This window comes from Rhinolophus hipposideros (assembly GCF_964194185.1).
Source record: "Rhinolophus hipposideros genome assembly, chromosome: 8".
NCBI classification, from domain to species: domain Eukaryota; kingdom Metazoa; phylum Chordata; class Mammalia; order Chiroptera; family Rhinolophidae; genus Rhinolophus; species Rhinolophus hipposideros.
In genome coordinates, this window is record NC_138054.1 from 65,730,875 (window position 1) to 65,750,634 (window position 19,760).

Consider the following 19,760-nt stretch of genomic DNA (forward strand, 5'->3'; position numbering starts at 1 on the left):
AACTTATGAGAATTTATTTGTGTCAACCTGATGACAATTGCTGGGAAACAAAATCTCAACGGATTGAGAAAATGCTCCCTCTATTTTTTCAATGTAGCTACTAAAAAATTTTAAATCACACCTGTGGCTCTCGTTATATGTGTTAGCTACATTGACTAAGATCCTTAGCAGGATGTAATTAAGTGCAGAGCTCCAGATGTCCCCCCATTCATCCACTCGTTATTATTTATTATGTGCCAGGCACTATTTTAGGTGCTAAGGATTAGCAGTAAATAAGACAGACACCAATTCTGTCCTCACAGAACCTACACTCAAGGATGGGGGAAATGCAACCAATAATGTCTGGTCATGATAAGTTTTATGGAAAACAAAGCAGGGTGAGAAGTGATTTTGACATGAGAGGAGTTGGTATTTCTGATAGGGTCATCAGAGGAATCATATTCGAGCAGGGGTCTAAATGATGAAAGATGCAAACCATGGAAAGATCTTGGGGGGAAATGTTCCAGGCAGATAGAAGAGCAAATGTGAAAGCTCTGAAGTAGGAACAAACTTGATGTGTTAGAACAAGGTCAGCAGGACCATGGTGAGTACCGAGAGTGGTAAATCACATAGTACCTGGGCAAGAAGTGTCAGGAGCAATTCTTGGGTCATTTTTATATGGAAGTGTTGTGACCTGATTTATCATTTTAAAAGATGATGCCTACAGTCTCTGTGGAGACAGAATAAAAGAAGGTGAGAATGGAGGCAAGGAAGCCAAGTTAGGAAGCTACTGCATTAGTCCATGCTGGAAATGTGGGTGCATTGGGCTAAGGGGAAACAGGTGGAGATGGTGGGAAGCAGTCAGATTTGGGACGTATTTTAAAAACAGAGCTAAGACTTGCTGATTGGTGTGGGAAGAACAAACAGAATCAGGGAATTTGGTTTTTTGACCTCGACAACAGAGTGAGAGAGGTGTTGATTCTTTAGTTGCAGGGGGTGCAGCCCACCATCCCATGTGGCAATTGAACCGGCAACCCTGTTGTTCAGAGCTCGGACTCTAACCAACTGAGCCATCGGGTCGCCCTCGGACATGTTAAGTTTGTAATGACATCAAGTGAGGCTTTTGGATAAACAAGTCTACATAAAACTCGAGAGGAAGAGATCGGGCTGGACATCATTGGAGCCGGCTGCATGTAGTGGTATTTAAAGCCAAGGGAATAGATTAGATCACCCAGTAGAAAGTAAAGCGGGCCAACGGCTTGGTCCAGAGCAGTTCAAAACAAAGTGTCAGGAGACTAACTTGTGAATGGAGTTGGGGGGTAGGGGAGGTCGGGTAGTGTGTGTGTGCATACACACTATTGCTTATGAGTTGTGTGACCTTGGTTAAGTTACTTTTCTGAATCTTGACATATATCTTATGTAGGCTCATCATTAAACACTCAAGGGGACTACTCCTATACTATTCCATATACACATCTTACTCTATCACTTTCATATTTTAACTTCTCTACACCCTACACTGAGATCTTCTAGGGCTATCTTAATCTGCCAAAACAGCTGTTTCCACTCTGTAAAATAGGGATCGTATATGCCTCATCGGTGGTGAGTTATATGAAAATTAAATCAGATAATGGATATGCTTGACAGAGCTCACTGAACAGTATTTATCATCTTTGTATCTACAATACCAATATTCCCAATGCTTGTGGACTGATAACTTGAGAAGGTAAGAATACAGTAAGCCCTCCTTCCCTCATTCCAGAACCCTAGGGTACATAGAGGGAGGGAGAGTCAGCTGGTACTCACACCCAGTGAATCTGGGCAGGGTCAGCACAGTAAATTAGAAAAGGAAATAAAGATTGCTAATTATTCTGGAAAATATCAGGGATGTCTTCCTCTTCCACATTTTATTGAGTGGATCCCTACGATCCACACACTCAAGACAGAAATTCAAGCATTATCTAAGATTCTTCTCACTCATCCTCCTACATGTTATTAGTTAACAAGGTGCAATCCTCACTTAATGTCAATAGGTTCCATGGCTTTAAGCAAAACGTTGTATAACAAAACCAGTTGTACTATAGGCTAATTGATATAAACAAGAGTTAAGTTTCTAGTGTTTTAACATCAACGTTTAACAAAACATTAAAAGAAACATTATTTGAATACCTGCTGTACTTTTAAAATGCCATAACCTCATCAAATCTAAGATGCCTCCATTAAGACACAATTATTTTATGTAGCTCTAAGAAAAAAAACTATGACATGACATTGACTTTTAGAAGCATTCAGGTTTCAGATTTTAAAATGTGAGGGAAGAAAAGTGCATCTTACAACTGATGAAATATGGCACCTCATTGTACCATGTTAGTTCAGACCTCCATCATTTTACCTGTACAAGGGATGTTAGTTCAGACCTCCATCATTTTACCTGTACAAGGGATGGAGGTTGCCTAATGGTCTTTCTTCCAACTCATCCTCTGCTACCAAAATGAGGCTTCTAAAAGGCCAGTATTACTAACTTGCTACCCCAAATCCTTCAATTAGCTATTCTTCCATAGCCCCCAGCCCACATTCTTCACTTTAAATTGGCTGCAATTCCCTAAATGTTATATTACTTCTGGTATTCATGCTCTTGTATAATTTATACCTTTATATAATTCATCGCCTTGAGTGTGGACTGGCTTACTTCTGACTTACTTCTAATCGATAGAATATAGCAAAAGTATGAGATTTTACTCTCGTGGTTAGGCTACATAAGACTAACTTCTATCCTGCTAGCAGACTGTCATCCTTGTTGGCTTTGATGAAGAAAGTTGCCATTCTGAGGAGACCCATGCGGCAAGGAACTCAGGGCATCCTCTCGCTAACAATCTGTTAGTAAACAGTCAGTAATCTCAGTCCAACAACCCTGGAAGAACTGAAATTCTGCTAACACTGTAAATGAGCTTGGAAGCAGATCTTTTTCCAGCTGAGCTTTCAGATGAGAACCTAACCCTGGCCAACAATTTGATGGCAAGCTTGTGAGAAACCTTGACGCGGAGGATCCGTTAAGTGTGTCTCAACCCCTGACCCACAGAAACTGAAGTAAATGTGTGTTGTTTTAATCCAGTAAGTTTGTGGTAATTATACAGCAATAGATAATTAATGAAGCACCTTTTCAAAATGCAGATGAGGACCTTCTGGAAACCTGGGTAACTTTCTGTAGTCAGAATCAACTATTGTACCCTTGTGTGTGTGTGTGTGTGTGTGTGTGTGTGTGTGTGTGTGTCCCACAGCATCCCAGAGGCTTTTGCAGCTTACTCCACAGACCATCCCTTTGTGATCTGACTGACCAAGTGTCACCTGGTCAGTTTCTAGCCCCATATGTGTTAGGCCATCATGGACCGCTTACAACTCACAAGGAGTGCAACATATAAGGAAAGGCCAGAATGTGGTTAGGGTTTTACCAAGCAGATTGGCATGAGGGACACCCATTGCCAGAAAGCAACTTGGACAACTGTGATTTCAAGTACACATCTCTACTTTTAATTCACGCTGTAAAGGAAGTACTGCCATGCTGGATATGCTATAAATTTAGTTAATTCCACTGAATAAACAGGAAGTGAGGTGGGGTCCCACAAGAGTCCAGTCAGGTTTAGTAACTCAGCCAGAAAGCCTGTTAAGTTCTTGAACAATTTAGGTGAAAATGAGTTTTGATCTAAGTTCATTCATAACCAACAAATCGGCTATTTTTCTTCTCACCTACTGCCCCATTCTCTCTCCCACAGTATTTTAAAGTTCTTACTTAAATGGATTTGTCTTGCTGCAGATGGCTAAACCCTGCATCTCCTCCTCAGTGAGGTTATCAAGTGGACTTACATCGTTAGTAGCAGCCTCCAACATCTCTGTGAGTTTAAAATTCTGTGAGTTTAGAGGTTGACCCTCCCCAAACCTGGCTTTTGCTGCTGCCTCAGATACTCCGGTCACTAACAAGACAGAAAGAGAAGGGGCAAGCCAAACCTCAATCATAGTGCAGCAATATCAGAATCCCATAGTCTCTAGCGCAGCCAAGCTAATTTGTTTACCATCCTCCATTACCCCTCATTCTTGTTCCCAGATGAATTTGAAACTGGAGTTGCACTATCTGTTAAGTAGCCAAAACCCAATCTTAAAGACTAATTACAGAAAAAACTAAAAAGAGCCTCCTCTGGAGATCCTTGCCAACCTTTCTGTGGGAAGAAGAAACTCTTCTTTCTCTAATGCAGTAAAGTACACTGGCTAGTATGCTGAAACCAACTGGGTGGGTATTTGAGCACCAGAGAGGATCCCCCAAAAAAGCCTCATGTGATTCATTCCCATCCCAACTAAAAGTAATGCAGCATTACAATCACAGAGGGTCATGATTCACATACATGCCCTCAATTCTCATGTCACTTCCCATTAAGGCAAAGAATGGGGGCAACGAGAAGGTGACAGGTCCTTGCTGTGAGAGCTGTTTGTCAGCGTCTACTCTCAGTGAGTCAGTCCCTGGAAGTTGGGTTCAGAGCTCGGAGACAGGGCCAATGGCTGGCTTAGCAACTTGTCCACTAGGCTGATTTTAGCGTCTTGCTTCTCAATGTCCTCATACGGAGTCCAGGAAAAGTCATGCTGTAGCTTGTAGGCACCAAGGAAGTCATGTGGACACCCTGTCCCCCATTCCTAGGGAAGGCAAAGGAGAGTCAGCTCTTGATCAGGGTAGGACATAAAGAAACATTTCCTAATTATGCCACATTTCTTTTTTTGGCTTTTCATTTCAGACCATTCAGAATCATCCTTAGAAAGCATTACATTACACATCAGATTTCTCCCTTCACAGAGATAATGGCTGGGAAATGAATTAAGCACATGTATATTTTTTAGAGTCATGTCTAGCTGGGCTCATACCACCTCCAATTCTCTCAGAAACCATTTACCAATCCCCATGCCTACATTTTCACACATGTGCGCCAAAAATTTTCAAAGACTAGATTTTTGTGCAAAAAATACACGTACCGTTGGAGAAATAATGGAAAAATACTTCTGACCACTTTCCCGTCTATAAAGGAAATAAATGTTGCCAGGTTTTTTCACTATGTTACAAGCTACGTGGTGCAAATCAGCATCTCTGAGACTGTCTTCTAATATCTAAGAACCACAAAGAGGTAACAAATTAGGCTTTGCAGAAAACAGGCACTCATAGTCAGCGATTGTCCCAATGAAAATCTGGAAACTGTTCAATGTTTATGACCTTGCTCCCCCATGGCAATGAATCACATTACTGGGATCCAGACGATTTTGAGGAGACAAAGTTAGACTATAATTATACTGTGCTATAAAAATTCCTTTAGAAAAATTGTATTTCAAAATGTTAAGCATTCTTTCTATCATCTATCTATATCTATCTATCTATCTATCTATCTATCTATCTATCTATCTATCTATCTATCTATCTATTTATGGCGCAGCTCACACTGGCCCATGCAGGGATCGAACCGGCAACCTTGGTGTTATTAGCACCACGCTCTCACCAACTGAGCTAACCGGCCGCCCCAATGTTAAACATTATTGGCTTGAAATATCTTTCTTATTTTTCTGTAGTAAGTATACATCTTTTATAACTTAAAACAAATGTTTTCCTTAAAATACTTTACCTTACTGAACTTTCTCTTAGTGAAAAAAACATATCTTATACTTAACTCTTGGGGTCATTCTATTTCACTCAACACCTCTATACATTTGTAGGAGGTACTGAAGGCAAGCTACAATGATTAAAATAAGCAAGCTCAGTCAATCATGGAAAGCAAATGAAGAAAATGAAAGCCTACCTAAAAGCCATTACTTACCTTCCTCGCTTGTTCTTGCAAATGTTGGATTTGCTCAGCTATCACTGTCAGCTTGTTGGTGGCATTTGCTCGGATGAATTCGTTAGCCTAAAGTTGAGACAAAACTGAACTGTGGGTCAAAAAAGGATCAGACTTCTATGATGTTCTTATTTAGATACCAATGTGAAGAGTTATGGCACCTTTGTGTAGGCCTAAAATATTCTTCCATCCTCACCATTTCCCCATGAACACCCATTCATCTCAAAGCCCAGCTCAAACAGCACTGCTTATGAGAAGCCAATCCTGATGTGACCCCACACCACAGACTTAAGTGCTCCTTCTTTTCTATTCCTCCTAGCTTTCTACCTTTTCACTCTATGTTCCAGTCACACTGAACTTCTTCAGTCCTCCAACATGCCCTGTTCTCTCGCTACCAAATATATTGAATATGCCCTCTCCTCCATCTAAGACATTTCCCCCCTTACTCTTTGCCTGACTAGCTGCACTTATTCCTCTGGTCTCCATTTATTTTCTCATGTTTAAACATTTCTGAAATCATGGATGGGTCTTAATAAAAATCCGAAGACACTTGTGATATAGCTCTTATCACCTGCTAATAGGAATCTAGCTATATATAGAAAGTATCTGTTATCTGACCATTACCTCAGTTAAATTATTTACATCACACCTAGTTATATTTTAACTTATATTTACATTCCATGTGACTTAAAATGAATTTTACAAGACTGCCCTATGATGCAGACGTGAAACAAAGCGATAACGTACACGTAAGACTGCGTGTCATGTGCTACAAAATGCAACTGAAGGCAATGGAAACTGCTTAAAATAAATCAGACAATTTTCAAAGCTCGGAGAGACTGGTGTTTTCAATCCATGTACTGGGAAGGATTATCACTCAGGCATCAGAAATCTGTCAAAACTTCCGGTTTACTTTCAAGAAAAGCTGATTCACTTCCAGTGGAATACAATTAAGTTAAGGAAAAGAAATTAGAAGGTTAAATGTGAACTGGAATTAAGAAATATTAAGAGAATTTTCTGCTTAGTTGAGGAAGCTTAAGGTGAAAGTCAGGAATAAGCCCGTGAACAGAAACAGTTGAGTAAATTGAGCCAATCATTTACCTGTTCCACAAATACACATTTAGTAACTACTGCATGTCAGACACTATGCTAAGCACTGGATGCGTTGGCAAACACGAGAGGCACTTAACTTCGACAAGATTACTGTCCTTGCAAGATTACTTCTAATGCAACTGTTCTTTAGAATATGAAGCAAGTCGCATATGTAATTTTTAACTTTCTTGTAGCTGTGTTAAAAGTAAAAATAGATCCGGTTCTCCCAGCGCTGCGGCCGCGAATCCCAGCAGCTCCTGTGGCACCCGGCACGGCGCCCGCCCCGACGCCAAGGTGCCCAAGAGGAGGTCGGCTAAACCTGCTCCTTCAAAAGTGGAAACGAAGCCGAAAAAGGTGTCAGGAAAGGATAAATCTGCAGACAAAAAGGAAAGGGGGAGCCAAGGGAAAACAGGCCGAAGTGGCTAACCAAGAAACTAAAGATTTACCTGCAGAAAACGGATGAGGAGAGTCCAGTCCCTGATGAAGCAGGAGAGAAAGAAGCCAAGTCTGATTAATATCACACCACGTCTTATCAGTGGTCCCTGTCTCTCTTCTTGTACAATTCAGAGGAATATTTTTATTAACTATTTTGTAAATGCAAGTTTTTTTAGTAGCTCTAGAAACATTTTTAAGGAGGGAATTCCACCTCATCCCGTTTTTTAAGTGTAAATGTTTTTTAAGAGTTTAAATCATTTGCGGGTTGTTTATTTTTTGGTCCAACCAGAAAATAGTGGGATATTATTGACTATGGAAGGCTTTGACTGTCTTCGGGTTGCTTAAAATTCCATAGATGGGGGTACTTTTTATATCCCACAATATAAAGCATATTAAATGGCCATTTGGAGTCAGTCATGCATTTAATACGTCTTGAACATTTTTAATTACTTCTATTATCCTGTTTTTGGTAGAATTGTTTCCTAAACAAAACCACTCCTTGATCTTGGCTCTCCTAGTCCGGATTTTTTGCACTCTGTACAATCTTTGGTCACGGTAGTCCAGTTTTTCAGTCATTTTGTGAAAGATTGAAAATTTGAGTATGTAGTCCATATAATATTAAATTGTGAATTCGTGGGGCTATGATGTAACAGTGTATTAACGTTTGAAGATATTGGTACTTGATATTCTATTAAGGAAAATTAACCTCCAAATTGTAAGCTGAAAAGTCACTGGACTAACTTTAGAAAAGAATCACAACTATATTACTTTGTAGGTTTTTGGTACGTACGTTAAGAATTGTGTACAAATTGAAATGTCTGTGTACTTATCCTCAAAACAACCAATAAAATTTTGGTTATGAAAGAAAAAAAAGTAAAAATAAATATGTAAACCTAATTCTAATAATGTTATTTAACCCAATATATCAAAAATGATCATTTCAATATGTAATTAATATTTTAAAAATTGAGATATTTCATTTCATATTATGTGTATATTTTATACCCACAGCACCTATCAATTTGGATGCTAAATTTTCATTGGAAATACATGATCTGTATTTCGACGTCAGAAAACTTCTAGTTGAAAGAGTCGATTCACACAAATTGTTCCAAATATATTTAAAAGTTTCCAATAATTAAATTATCAGGTTTAAAAGCTAAATTAAAACTACATGAAATTTAAAATTTGGTTTCTCAGTTGCAGTAACCATACGTTCCAAGTACTCGACAGCCATTATGTAGCTAGTGGCTACCATATTGTACAGCACAACTCTGGGGAGTAATACAGACACCCAAAAGAAAGATAATTAAAGCTAGCATTATATGTACTCAGAACAACGACGAACTATTATGAAGGAAATAACCATAATTATGTGGTAGAAGCAGATCAAAGAAAGCTAATGAGTGAAGTAACTGGTTTACTAACAAGTAGGGGTGAGGACACATGGAACGCATGTGTATAATATTGTCATTTGGATGAGGTGGGGTATAGCCTTCTATAGACAAGAAGGCCTCACTGAGGATGTGACATTTGACTTGGGTCTGAACAAAAGGAAAGGGACAGCCATGCAAAAACTGAAGAAAAATATTCCAGGCATTTTTGAAACCAGAGCAACTGAAGAGTAGTTAGTGAGGGGGAGGCATAAAAGAGGACGGGACCAAACCAGGTCAGGCCAGCCGTTATGGCCTAGGCAAAAGAATCTGCATTTTGTTCCAAGGACAATGAAGCACCTTATAGCCAAGGAGAGATTAGGTGGTTTCTAGAACTAAGGTAGTTCCAGGTTAGGAGCAGCCTTATAATAAATCTTTTTCTTAAGGCGGTGTCAGCAAATCTGCTCCTTGTAAATAAAAGAGCCTAATCAAAACAGAAATGAGCGAAAGAGTACCTATAATTACTAAGCACATACCCAATCATTCTGAGTAAGGCCCTTTACATATATTATGATTTAATTCTCATAACACCTCATGAAGGTAAAGATGATAACTTCACTTTCTCATTTTAGGAATCAGATTCAGAGAGGTGAAGCAACCTGTCCAAGGTTTCACAGCTAACAAATGGCAGTTGAAGATCTGAACACAGATCAGTCTGATTCCAAATTTCATGTCTTCACACCAGGTCTCCAGAGCTTTCTAAACATGCAGTATTTAAAAGGCAGGTTCAGAGGTCAGTCCTGCTAGAAAGTACATTTCAGTATACAGACACTAAATATGCTTGATTCAATTTGTCTCTAGAGTGTCTTTTTTATAGCTTCTCAAAGATTTATAGTATTGAAAAAATGGAGGCAGTACAATGAGTCCTCTGTATTTCACTAGATTATAGGCTGAAGTAACAAAAACTGTGTTTCTTCTTTGTTTCAGGACTTTGTAATAAACACGAAGGTTACTCAGTTACCCAAGAAAATGTGTGCCTAAAATTTGGCCCTGGAAGCCTCCCTCTCAATAACAGTGATCTGATTAAACACATTACACTCTCCTAATCCATAAAAGTCATACTTTGCTCTCTACCTCTAGTAAAGAAAAGGCATAGGTTTGAATCAAAGGAGCTTTCCTAAGCATTTGTATAATCCTTAATTTAAAAAAAAACAAAACAAAACTGAAATTCAGCGATGTATATGTGAGGCAACTTGAGCACATTAAATTTTTTTTTCTCCCTTCTTCCGCCTCCCCCCACCCACTCCGGTTCAAGCCGCTGTTTCTCAGTCTAGTTGTATAGGACACAGCGCCCAGTCCCATGCTGGTATTATGAGCCCCACCCACCCAGGCAGTGGGTCGCGTCACCAGTCTGCCACACTCACAGCAGCTCACGGCAGCCACCGCAGCTCTCGCCGGATGCCGGCTGCTCACACTGGCTGCGGGCCGCTGGCCACTCAGGGCAGCACACAGCAGCTCACACCGGCTCCTGGCCACTCACGCTGGCACATGGTAGCCCACGGCAGCACTTGGCAACCCACGCCAACCTCCAGCTGCTCACGGCAGCTCAGCTCCAGGGAGAACCGCTGTTCACAATCTCAGCTGTAGAGAGTGCAGCTCACCGGCCCACGTGGGAATGGAACCTGACCTCGGCGTTAGGAGCACACCCACGTCAGCCACAGCCACCGGCCGACCCCCAAATATTAAATATTTTTGAGCAAAACAAAGACCTTTGAACCTAACCAAGGCCAAATGTGATAGTGTATACAAGGATAAGGGGCTATCATACGCTTTAAAGCAGCAAGGCCCTATGTAGGTACCAACTGAAGAGGCTTCTACAACTGAAGTCTTGATAAGAGCTTAGATGGAATTTGGTTCTTCAGAGCTTTGGATGTAGGAGCTCTCTTCGTTCAAACCCTGCATTTTATAGTTTAAAAAGTTAAGGTCCAGCTAAAGTAATTTGCCACAAGTCGCAGTGCAAGTTAATATCAAAAGTGGGATTAAAACTCATCCAAATTCCAGTGTTTTTTCCCCCCGTTATTTCGTATTTCCTCCTTCTTTTCCTTCTTTTCGCCACCAACACGTAAGCACTGGGCTTGTCCAATGAAGGGGACGGGGGCAAGGTCAGAGTCCTTGCCCTTCCGTAAGATGTTAGGCTCTGAAACTCCTGAGATGACGGTCTTACGGAGAGAAAGAAGCACTTTGAAGTGAACTCCGCACGCCTGCAGAGTCTGCAGTAGAGTGACCTCGAAACTTGCCCAGAAAATTCTCGACACGTGTCACATGAGAAGCATTAACTTCTGCACTGCTTAATCCAAAGGGCCGTCCTAAGGCCCAGAGGAAATCGCGTGTACTGCGGGCGCTGCGCAAACCCTCCCACGAGGGACGCCGCGCACGGGCACTCAAGGGGCCGCTGCAGGAGCCCCCGGTCTCCGGTCAGAGCTCGGGGCGGGCCGCCGGCGCAATCACAACCAGTTCTCCCCGTGTGCACAGTGGAGACGAGAACCCATGCTACCCCAACGCCAAGTGTCTGTGACATTCGAGCCGTAAGACGCTGAGCCAAACGCGAACAAAGACGGCTATCTATTTCCCCGGCGGCGTCTCCTCACCTTCAGCACCTGCTCTGCGAGCACCACGAGGTCCAAGGGGTCACCGGACCGGTGGGTGTGGTAGGGGCTCACGAGGGCCAGGCCGCCGGGGTTCGGCGTGAGCTCCACCAGGGCTCCTGCGACACACACGCAGAGCACAGGCCGTGAGCGCCCGCCCTCGGCCTCCCGCGGAGGCCGGCAGACTAGCTGCTCCCGGACGGCCTCTTTCCCCCACCCGACTCCCGCCCCGCCTACCTCCCAGCTGTGTCGCCGACTGAATTTGGTTTTCAGGGACGCCCTCAGTCCGCCCGAGCGTTGCAGCGTCCTCCATGACGGGACCTTCTGCTCCCCACCGCTCAGGCGGCGCAAAGCGGAAGAGAACGCATATAAAGGCGGGTGGACAATGACGCCGTGCTCCCCGACCTTTGGACGTCAGAGGCGCGCAGCTGGGAGGCGGGGCTCCGGTTCACGCACAGGACTACGCTGAGGGGCGGAGTACATGCACCGCCCAACGTAGGAGGCGGGGCTTCACTCGGAGGCGGGGCGGGGCGGGGCTTCCCGGGGGTGGGACTCCGGTCTAGGTGGCGGGTGGCGAACGATAGGGTTAGGTGTGAGGCGGCGATGGCGGCCGGCGCTTGGAGTCTCCTGAGCACGTTGCTGGCTGTAGTCACCACGGCTTCCCGGGCCCAGGTGGAGTCCGAGGCAGGCTGGGACATGTCGGCGCCCGATCTGCTCTTCGCCGAGGGGACTGCGGCCTACGCACGCGGGGACTGGCCCGGGGTGGTACTGAGCATGGAGCGCGCGCTGCGCTCGCGGGCCGCCCTGCGCGCCCTCCGTCTGCGCTGCCGCAGCCGCTGTGCCGCCGACGTCCCGTGGGAGACGGACCTCAGCTCGCCCCCCAGCCTCACGCAGGCTTCGGGCGCGGCCGCCCTGCAAGACCTGCGTTTCTTCGGGGGGCTGCTGCGCCGCGCCGCCTGCCTGCGCCGCTGCCTGGGGCCGCCGGCCGCCCACTCACTCAGCGAGGAGCTGGAGTTGGAGTTCCACAAGCGGAGCCCCTACAACTACCTGCAGGTCGCCTACTTCAAGGTGCAGGCCTGCCTGGGCCTGGGCGGCCGGGTTCCTCCTGGGAGTGGTTGCAGGCGACGCGGGGGCGCTTGGGGGGCCAGGGAAGGATCCGCGGACACGGAAGGTGGTCGCCTGACCTCGGACGCAGGGAGAGCCAGGGCCCTGCCGGGAGACCCACCTCGCCCAGTTCGCCAATTCGCTGGTAACCCCAAAGGTCCAGCCTGGGATTAAGGCACCCACCAAGCAAAGCTTGGGTTTGTCGGTTTTCCCCGGGAGGCCTCCTCCGGGGGACTAACGCGGCACCTTGGGTCTCTCATCCCGATTTCATTGTAAATGGGTGAGCGAGAAGGTAGGACCTTTCTGCAGTGTCTTCCTTCCGGTTCGAGTTTCAGTGATGCTTTTCCTGCCGCCCGAGTGCTGCAGCTTTCTTTGAAGACGCGAGGTTGCCACGTCGCCAGTAGGGGCTGTCTGGCCCTTCCCTGTACGGGACCCTCTGGCTGGTCTGTTAGGTTTCCAAAGAAAATGAGTAGTTTTAGGAATTCGAGAGTGCCCTCAGTCCGAGTGTATACATGGATTTGGAGCACTCTGGGCCTGTGTGATGATGATGATGATGACAGCCAGCACATAACTTTCAGGCACTGTTTTAAGTACTTTGCTTTTATTAATTCACTTACTCAGATCCCAGCAATATTCTGTACGGTGGGTGCTATTATTGGCCTCATTTTATTGGGTGAACAAAGAAGGAGGAGCTGTGCAGCATATCGGTTATATCCGTAGTTTAACAGACGTTCAATTCGACCTAAAAAGAAACTTAGAAAATTGAGGGGACCTCAGATTTCCACCTCTCCACAAGCATTTTGCATGCACAGTTTTGCTCCATTCCTCCTAGTTACTCAGAATAGTACGGGGCTTGAAACCAAAATAACTGGGCTGTGTTGTTGGTCATGTCACTTACCAGCACCTTTAAAAATTCTTTGATAAATGTTTATTGCATACCTACTACATTCCATTTGTTGTCCAGGTAACTAAAGTGCTTGACTTTATGTTTCATTGTTTGTCTTGCTTTGCTATTAAGAATCACTACAGGGAGGACTACTAAAAGGGTACATACGTAGGGCTATGGGAGCACAAAGGAGGGAGAATGTAACTTTGTCTCGGAGAAATTAGACTTGGAAAAAAGAGGTGACATTTGAAGCTGATCCTAGATATTGCTAGAGGAGAGCAAGGATGGCCGTTCCAGATAGAGTGAGGCCAGAGTGGGAAGTGAATTCTGCAGGCTTCAGGGAGCCATCATCAGAATTGGGTTTTAGAATGCTAATGCTGGAAGCCATGTGGAACATGCCTTGGAAGAAGCAGAAAGTGGCGGCAGGGAGAATCATTAGGAGATGAGGGCGGTTGTTCGTTCACGTGAAAGAAGGAAAGTAGATGCCTGAGTGCTTAGGGAGTAAGAAGGATTGGGAGTAGAGAGAGGAGTGAGGAGATGGGGGAAAACAGAAAGTCGGGAGCAATGCTGAAAGATAGGCGAGGGAATACATCCATAAAATGGATAGGCTTGAAAAAATTCTTAATCTTACAATTAAGGAAACTGAGGTACAGAGATGGGGATTATTGACCGTGGGTCACTTAGCTATTTTAGGGTCACAGCCAGGCAGTCTCCTTGTTTAGTGTGCATTTACTAGTACCAATGATCAGAAAAGAAAAAAAATTAGCATATTAATGTTCTAAGATTTACATTTACTGAGCGAACATTTATCGAGCACTTCATTTGTGCTTGGCACCATACGTTAGAAGCTGCGTATATATTATCGCCTTTAACTTTCCCAACAATGTTATGAGATTGTGAGTGCTATCTCCAAGTGACAGATAGGGGAACTGAGTTTAGAAACTCTCAACTCTAACTTGTCAAAAGCCCCAGCAAGTGAGTAATTAAACCTAGATTTGTCACTGGTCTGCCTGACACCAAAGCTCATGTAGTTAATTGTTAGATCATCAGTAATTTATTTTAGATTCTATATATGATCCTGTGTAACTTTGATGTGCTGGAGTCCATTGCTATGGACAGTATTGTGGCCTGTAGCACAATGTTTCCCCCTCAGTTTTGTTTAGCCACTTGTTTTAACCTCATGAGCCCTGGACTTTAAGTCAGAAGATGATGCTGTGTCTGGATTTTATAAAGAATCTAAGGATTTTTCAGCCACCCACCTTTTCCTTGAAAGTGTTGAAAATACTTAATTTGATGCAAGAAAAAAGAAAAAAATTCTAGGCACATTCTTAGGCAAAGTCTACTTGTTAACTGCTCTTTCTCCCCTACTCCTAAATCCTTAAAGTCTTAGACTTCCTTCAGCTCAGTTGGTACATCTGAATGTTGAGAATACATTCTTTGGGCACTTAGTTTTCCACAATGTTCCCCCTACAATACAACCTTTGTTTTAAAACAGAATGTTCACACTGTTGAAGCGTTACCTCCCGTAATTCAGGGAACCCCTAAGCCTGATTTGGGAAATAGCTGAAAATCTGCCCAGGGCCCTGTGCTCCTAATCTCTGCTATGTAGTTCCTGCCATAGGTGGGTTTCCTGAGCCAGGCAGGGGTTGGGGCACACTGAGTGGAAGGTTCAGGAAGACTGAGATTTCCTGTTTACTGTGGACTGCACATTTGGACACAAACCTAAGGGTTTGCATGTGATTATTACATTGCCTGTGCTTCATTCTTAGATAAACAAGTTGGAGAAAGCCGTCGCAGCAGCGCACACCTTCTTCGTGGGCAATCCTGAGCACATGGAGATGCGTCAGAACCTAGACTATTACCAGACCATGTCTGGGGTGAAGGAGACTGACTTCAAGGATCTTGAGGCCAAACCCCATATGGTGAAGAAACTTTTTCCCTTTCTCTCTCTCTCTTTTTTTTCAAGTGACATTGACTGGGGTTGTTTTCGGATTACAGAAGTAATATACGTTCATTATACACGATTAGAAAAAGGCAGATACATATAAAACAGAAAGTAATCATCTATAATACTGCCACCTTAAGAAAACTGGTAGTTGTTGTTTTGACCTATTTTTTTAAGTCTTTCGTATGTAATTTTTAAACCTCATTTGGTGTCATATTGCATATGTATGTTTCATCATCCTTTTTGAACTTACATTACATCATGAGCCTTTTCTCAAGTCTTCAGATTTTCTTTCAAAACACAATTTTTAAAGGATGCATGATAGTCCATCTCATGCATAGATCGTATTTATTTACAAGTCACATTTTTTTGGGTCATGTAGATTTGGCTTTTCACAATAATAAGTGGTACCGTATTCCTCAATGTTCTTATTCTAGTTGTTTAGCAGGAAAAGTATGGATTCCTTAAGAGATATTGTCTGTGATGATATAGCATTTTTATAAAGTGTTTATATTCTCTTGTTTTAATAGTATAGAAATAGAGGTATTGGAAAAAATAGCAGAATGACTTTTAAAATAAATCATGTATACCTAGTATATTATACAACCATACACAGTTTTTGGGTTATTTTTAAGTAATTCTGTGATCAATGAAAATAGTTATTGTCCACAGACCGGGAGCTGTGTCCCACAGAGAGCGAAACTAAAGTCTATAATGTGTTGCATGCAGCAGCTCAAATCATCCCTCATTGCTGGAAAGATTGCTTTCATCACCACAGACCACATTCTAACATTTAAGAACTACATTTTTTTATTAAACTTTTATTTTGAAAACTTTTAACCCTACAGAAAAGTGCAAGCAAATTACATATATCTTTCATCTAGATTTAGTTAAATGATTTTAGATTTCAAAAGAAACAAGTAAAGACCACTTACGCTAGGCCTTTATTATGTAGCAGCCACCCTTTCCACCCATAGCCCAAGGTGAGCAGGAAATGAGATCCCTCGCGAAGGTGGACAGGAACAAGGAGATGGGGTTGTCTGTGGCCTGCGTTTGAGTACTCCTTCCTCCCAGTAGGATGAGTTCCGACTGGGAGTCCGACTCTACTCAGAGGAGCAGCCACAGGAAGCTGTGCCCCACCTAGAGGCGGCGCTGCAGGAGTACTTCCTGGCGGACGAGGAGTGCCGGGTGCTCTGCGAGGGACCTTATGACTATGACGGCTACAACTACCTGGAGTACAACGCTGACCTCTTCCAGTCCATCACAGGTGCGTGGCTCAGAGCCTGTCCGCGGGTCAGGCCTGCCTGTGCTCCAAGAGCAATGTTGTGATAATATTGTAATACGTACACATAGCATCTTCAGGCTCATTTCTAGATTTCTTGTCTGGGAATCTGACTAAAAATTGCTTCCACTTCAATTTGTTCATCTTAACCAAAACTTGAGTCCTGAAGATTGACCTTAGGTTATTCCCCCTCTTTGATTGCTTTCAGATCATTACATCCAAGTTCTCAGCTGTAAGCAGAACTGTGTCACCGAGCTGGCTTCCCACCCAAGTCGAGAGAAACCCTTTGAAGACTTCCTGCCATCGCATTATAATTATCTGCAGTTTGCCTACTATAACAGTAAGGCCGACTTTCCTCTTTCTCTGCTGCTTTTATGTGCAAAGCCAAAAGCGAGGTAGGCAGGGATTATGGTCAATGTGCTTCTTGAACACGTTTGCCTTCTCTCTGGCTCTGGAAGGTACTGTGCCACGTGATCCCTGGGTGTTTTGTCACAAGCCACTGGACAAGGTAGCCGATACCAGCAGCCCAAAAGCTGGGAGAGGGAGGCTCTAGGACCTCTCTCTCTTGTTCCTTCTATGACATTTATATTCTAACTTTGCATCTGAATTAAGTCACAGCAAAGGCATCCTACCATTGAAACCAGCTCTCAGGGCATTTTCCAGCCCTTCTCCCTTGTATAGCACTGATGTTCTCAGGAGGGCCTGTCAATATCCAGAAAAACAAGTCAGCAGGTCTTCACTGAGTTCCTGCTGTGTGTTAAGCATATTCAAGAGTATAGGATGTTTATAGTTGAATTGAGACTAACACATATCAATAAAGAGGCAATCTGCTATTGTAGTCTTCCCCCCTTCTGAAAATCCATAGGGAAAAGAAGGTAGGAAAATGGGAATATTCCTGAAGTTGGTCTAATATTGAATCCAGTGTTTGAGTTACTTGAAAATTTTTGAATACGTGGGCTTGCAGAGGGTTCTACTTTCCGTTTCAATATTAGGCAGCCCTGAGGACATTGAGCACCTTAAAATCAATCCTATATTCTATATTTATATAACTCTTATTACTCTTATTCTTCTATAACGTCTCCCCCCCCCCCATCAGGCAGTTTTGTTTTGCAGCTAGGCTACCTTGTTATGTCACCATTGCTTTGAGTCGTAGTGAGACTGAACACTAGTGGTTCCTGGTACCCAGGATTAGACCCTTTTTTGTCAGCCACTTTTTTTTTTTCACTTTGCAGTTGGGAATTATACACAGGCTATTGAATGTGCCAAGACCTATCTCCTCTTCTTCCCCAATGATGAAGTGATGAACCAGAATCTGGCCTACTATACCGCCATGCTTGGAGAAGAACAAGCCAGATCCATTGGGCCCCGTGAGGTGAGAGACTTGCGTTAGTTATGGCAGCTACTAGCTGAACCCAGACCAGAGGGCAGAGAGTGGGGTAGCGAAGGGTGAGCTGGCACTGCTTGGGTTTGGTGGGGACATAGTACCTGGGCATGTGGGAGTGCACTGAGCGCTTGTGGCTGGGAGAACAAGGAAACACAGGAAGCAAGGAGCCTTATTAACATAATTAATTAGCAGGATCTGGGCCCAGAAGTCTGTTGTCTGAGTCTTCAAAAACAGAACTGCAAAGCAGCACATTCTTTCCCCTTTTTGGAACCCCCTACTTTGAGACTTGGTACCATTTGGCCAAGATTTATCATTTTTAATATAATGCTCATTGTTTTTTTGTTGTGTTTTTTTTCTCACTTTCTGTCTTCATTTTCTTCCCTACCCTCTCTTCTTTCTGCCATAGTCTCATCTCTCCCTCTTTCAGCATTATTCCCATCCCACTCCAATACAAGTAGAAAAATCTATATAACACAATGACCAAAATGAAATGCACTGAAATGTTAGCAATGGTCTTTCTGGGTGATGGAATTATGATGATTTTTGTATTTTGCTCATTTCTATTTTCTAAATTCAGTGAATGAGTATTATTTTTGTATTAAAAACATAAAAATTTACCTCTTTTAACTTAATGAAGTTTGAGACTATGAGCCTCGATATTTGTACACATGCCTTGTACATATGACCCTCTTTGTACATATGACCCTCTTCTTGAGTCCAGAGCAGTGAGGTGGATTTGAAGTCACTAATCTGGGCTCAAGTCCTGGTTCCCCCACTTACTAGCTGTGTGATCTTTGGCACTTCATTGTCCCTCTGCATCTGAGTTTCTCCTTCTGTGAAATGAAATTATGGTTCTTGTTCTGTTTTCAACACAGGATAAGTGTGAGGGTCAAATGAGGTAGTGAGCCAACAGGCGCAGTGTCATGCAGGGTGTCATGTGGGGTATCAGGTCCCGTTCCCCACATAAGAACGCAGGACATGGTGAGGCCAAAAAGGAACACCCACGGAGCCATAGGTAGGGGAGTCATACCACTATATTCTCACTGATGTCTGGGTTGGAGACACAGAAAGTAGGAGCCACACTATCCGCAACCTGCCGTCCGCTTCTCTGCCAACCAACCTCACTTGCTAGCTGCAATCCACCCTGCTAACTGCAGTCTGCTCTTGCCAGCTCAGCCACCATCTTCTTGCTAGCCCCCATTTATCTGCTAGCGTAGCCACGGCAGTTATATTAGTGCCCAATGGCTCACGGGTTACAGCTGACGGCCAACTAGCTACAGCTGATGGCCATCCAATCACAGTTGATGGCCATTTACTACCTGAGCCAGCACCTTTCCACGTGAGGGCGAGAGCCTGGAAATTGCACTCCTGGCTCTGTCCCCACACACAGTACCATGTATACAAAGTGTTGTGTGGTTGGGTAGCATCACGGGGGTCTTGCTGATAGAACACACGTGGCAGGTGGCCAGTTTCCTCACCTCTAACCTCAGCCACCTCCTGGAACAGAGTGTGACCCTCAATTGCCTGTGTCCTGCTGGCCTCTCTCAAACGCCATCTATGTTCTGTGTAAAAATGGCTGTAAACTTTGGATCAGTTTTTCATCTTGTCAAAGAAAAAATGGTGAATAGCTACAGTTACTCTAGAGGCCACTCAGGTGTTAATGCAACAAATATATTGGAGAAATGTAGGGGGTGAGAAACAGGCACACTCATGCACTGTTCATTTAACCAGCAATGGGACTGCTGGGGATTTGCCTCACAGTACTGGCATGCAA

General features: G+C 43.7%; 2 protein-coding genes across 6 annotated transcripts in view; one reads left to right on the plus strand and one right to left on the minus strand.

The window, feature by feature from the left end:
* Nucleotides 1–11,805, minus strand: LOC308500467 (uncharacterized protein C1orf50). Of its 2 annotated transcripts, XR_013993734.1 has the most exons (6): nt 11,623–11,805; nt 11,389–11,504; nt 5,823–5,909; nt 4,993–5,124; nt 2,411–4,659; nt 1–2,371 (listed from the first exon to the last, which is right to left on the minus strand). XR_013993734.1 is itself a non-coding variant. In XM_081055385.1 (5 exons), exons 1-5 carry the CDS (start codon nt 11,696–11,698, stop codon nt 4,474–4,476), a joined length of 597 nt encoding a protein of 198 aa, XP_080911511.1. In that variant the 5' UTR covers nt 11,699–11,805; the 3' UTR covers nt 1–4,473. The 2 variants fall into 2 exon arrangements, 1 of the variants encoding a protein (XP_080911511.1); XM_081055385.1 differs by having other exon boundaries at nt 1–4,659.
* The window catches only part of P3H1 (prolyl 3-hydroxylase 1), a 17,645-nt gene continuing 9,543 nt past the window's right edge, over nt 11,659–19,760 (plus strand). The window contains exons 1-5 of one of the 4 annotated variants that reach the window (XM_081055382.1): nt 11,659–12,453; nt 15,145–15,297; nt 16,398–16,587; nt 16,811–16,942; nt 17,835–17,974. In XM_081055382.1, coding sequence (XP_080911508.1) covers nt 11,989–12,453; nt 15,145–15,297; nt 16,398–16,587; nt 16,811–16,942; nt 17,835–17,974 — 1,080 coding nt within the window. In that variant the 5' untranslated portion in view covers nt 11,659–11,988. The remainder of the gene's footprint in view (nt 12,454–15,144; nt 15,298–16,397; nt 16,588–16,810; nt 16,943–17,834; nt 17,975–19,760) is intronic. The other 3 variants (XM_081055381.1, XM_081055384.1, XM_081055383.1) reach the window with 3 other exon arrangements.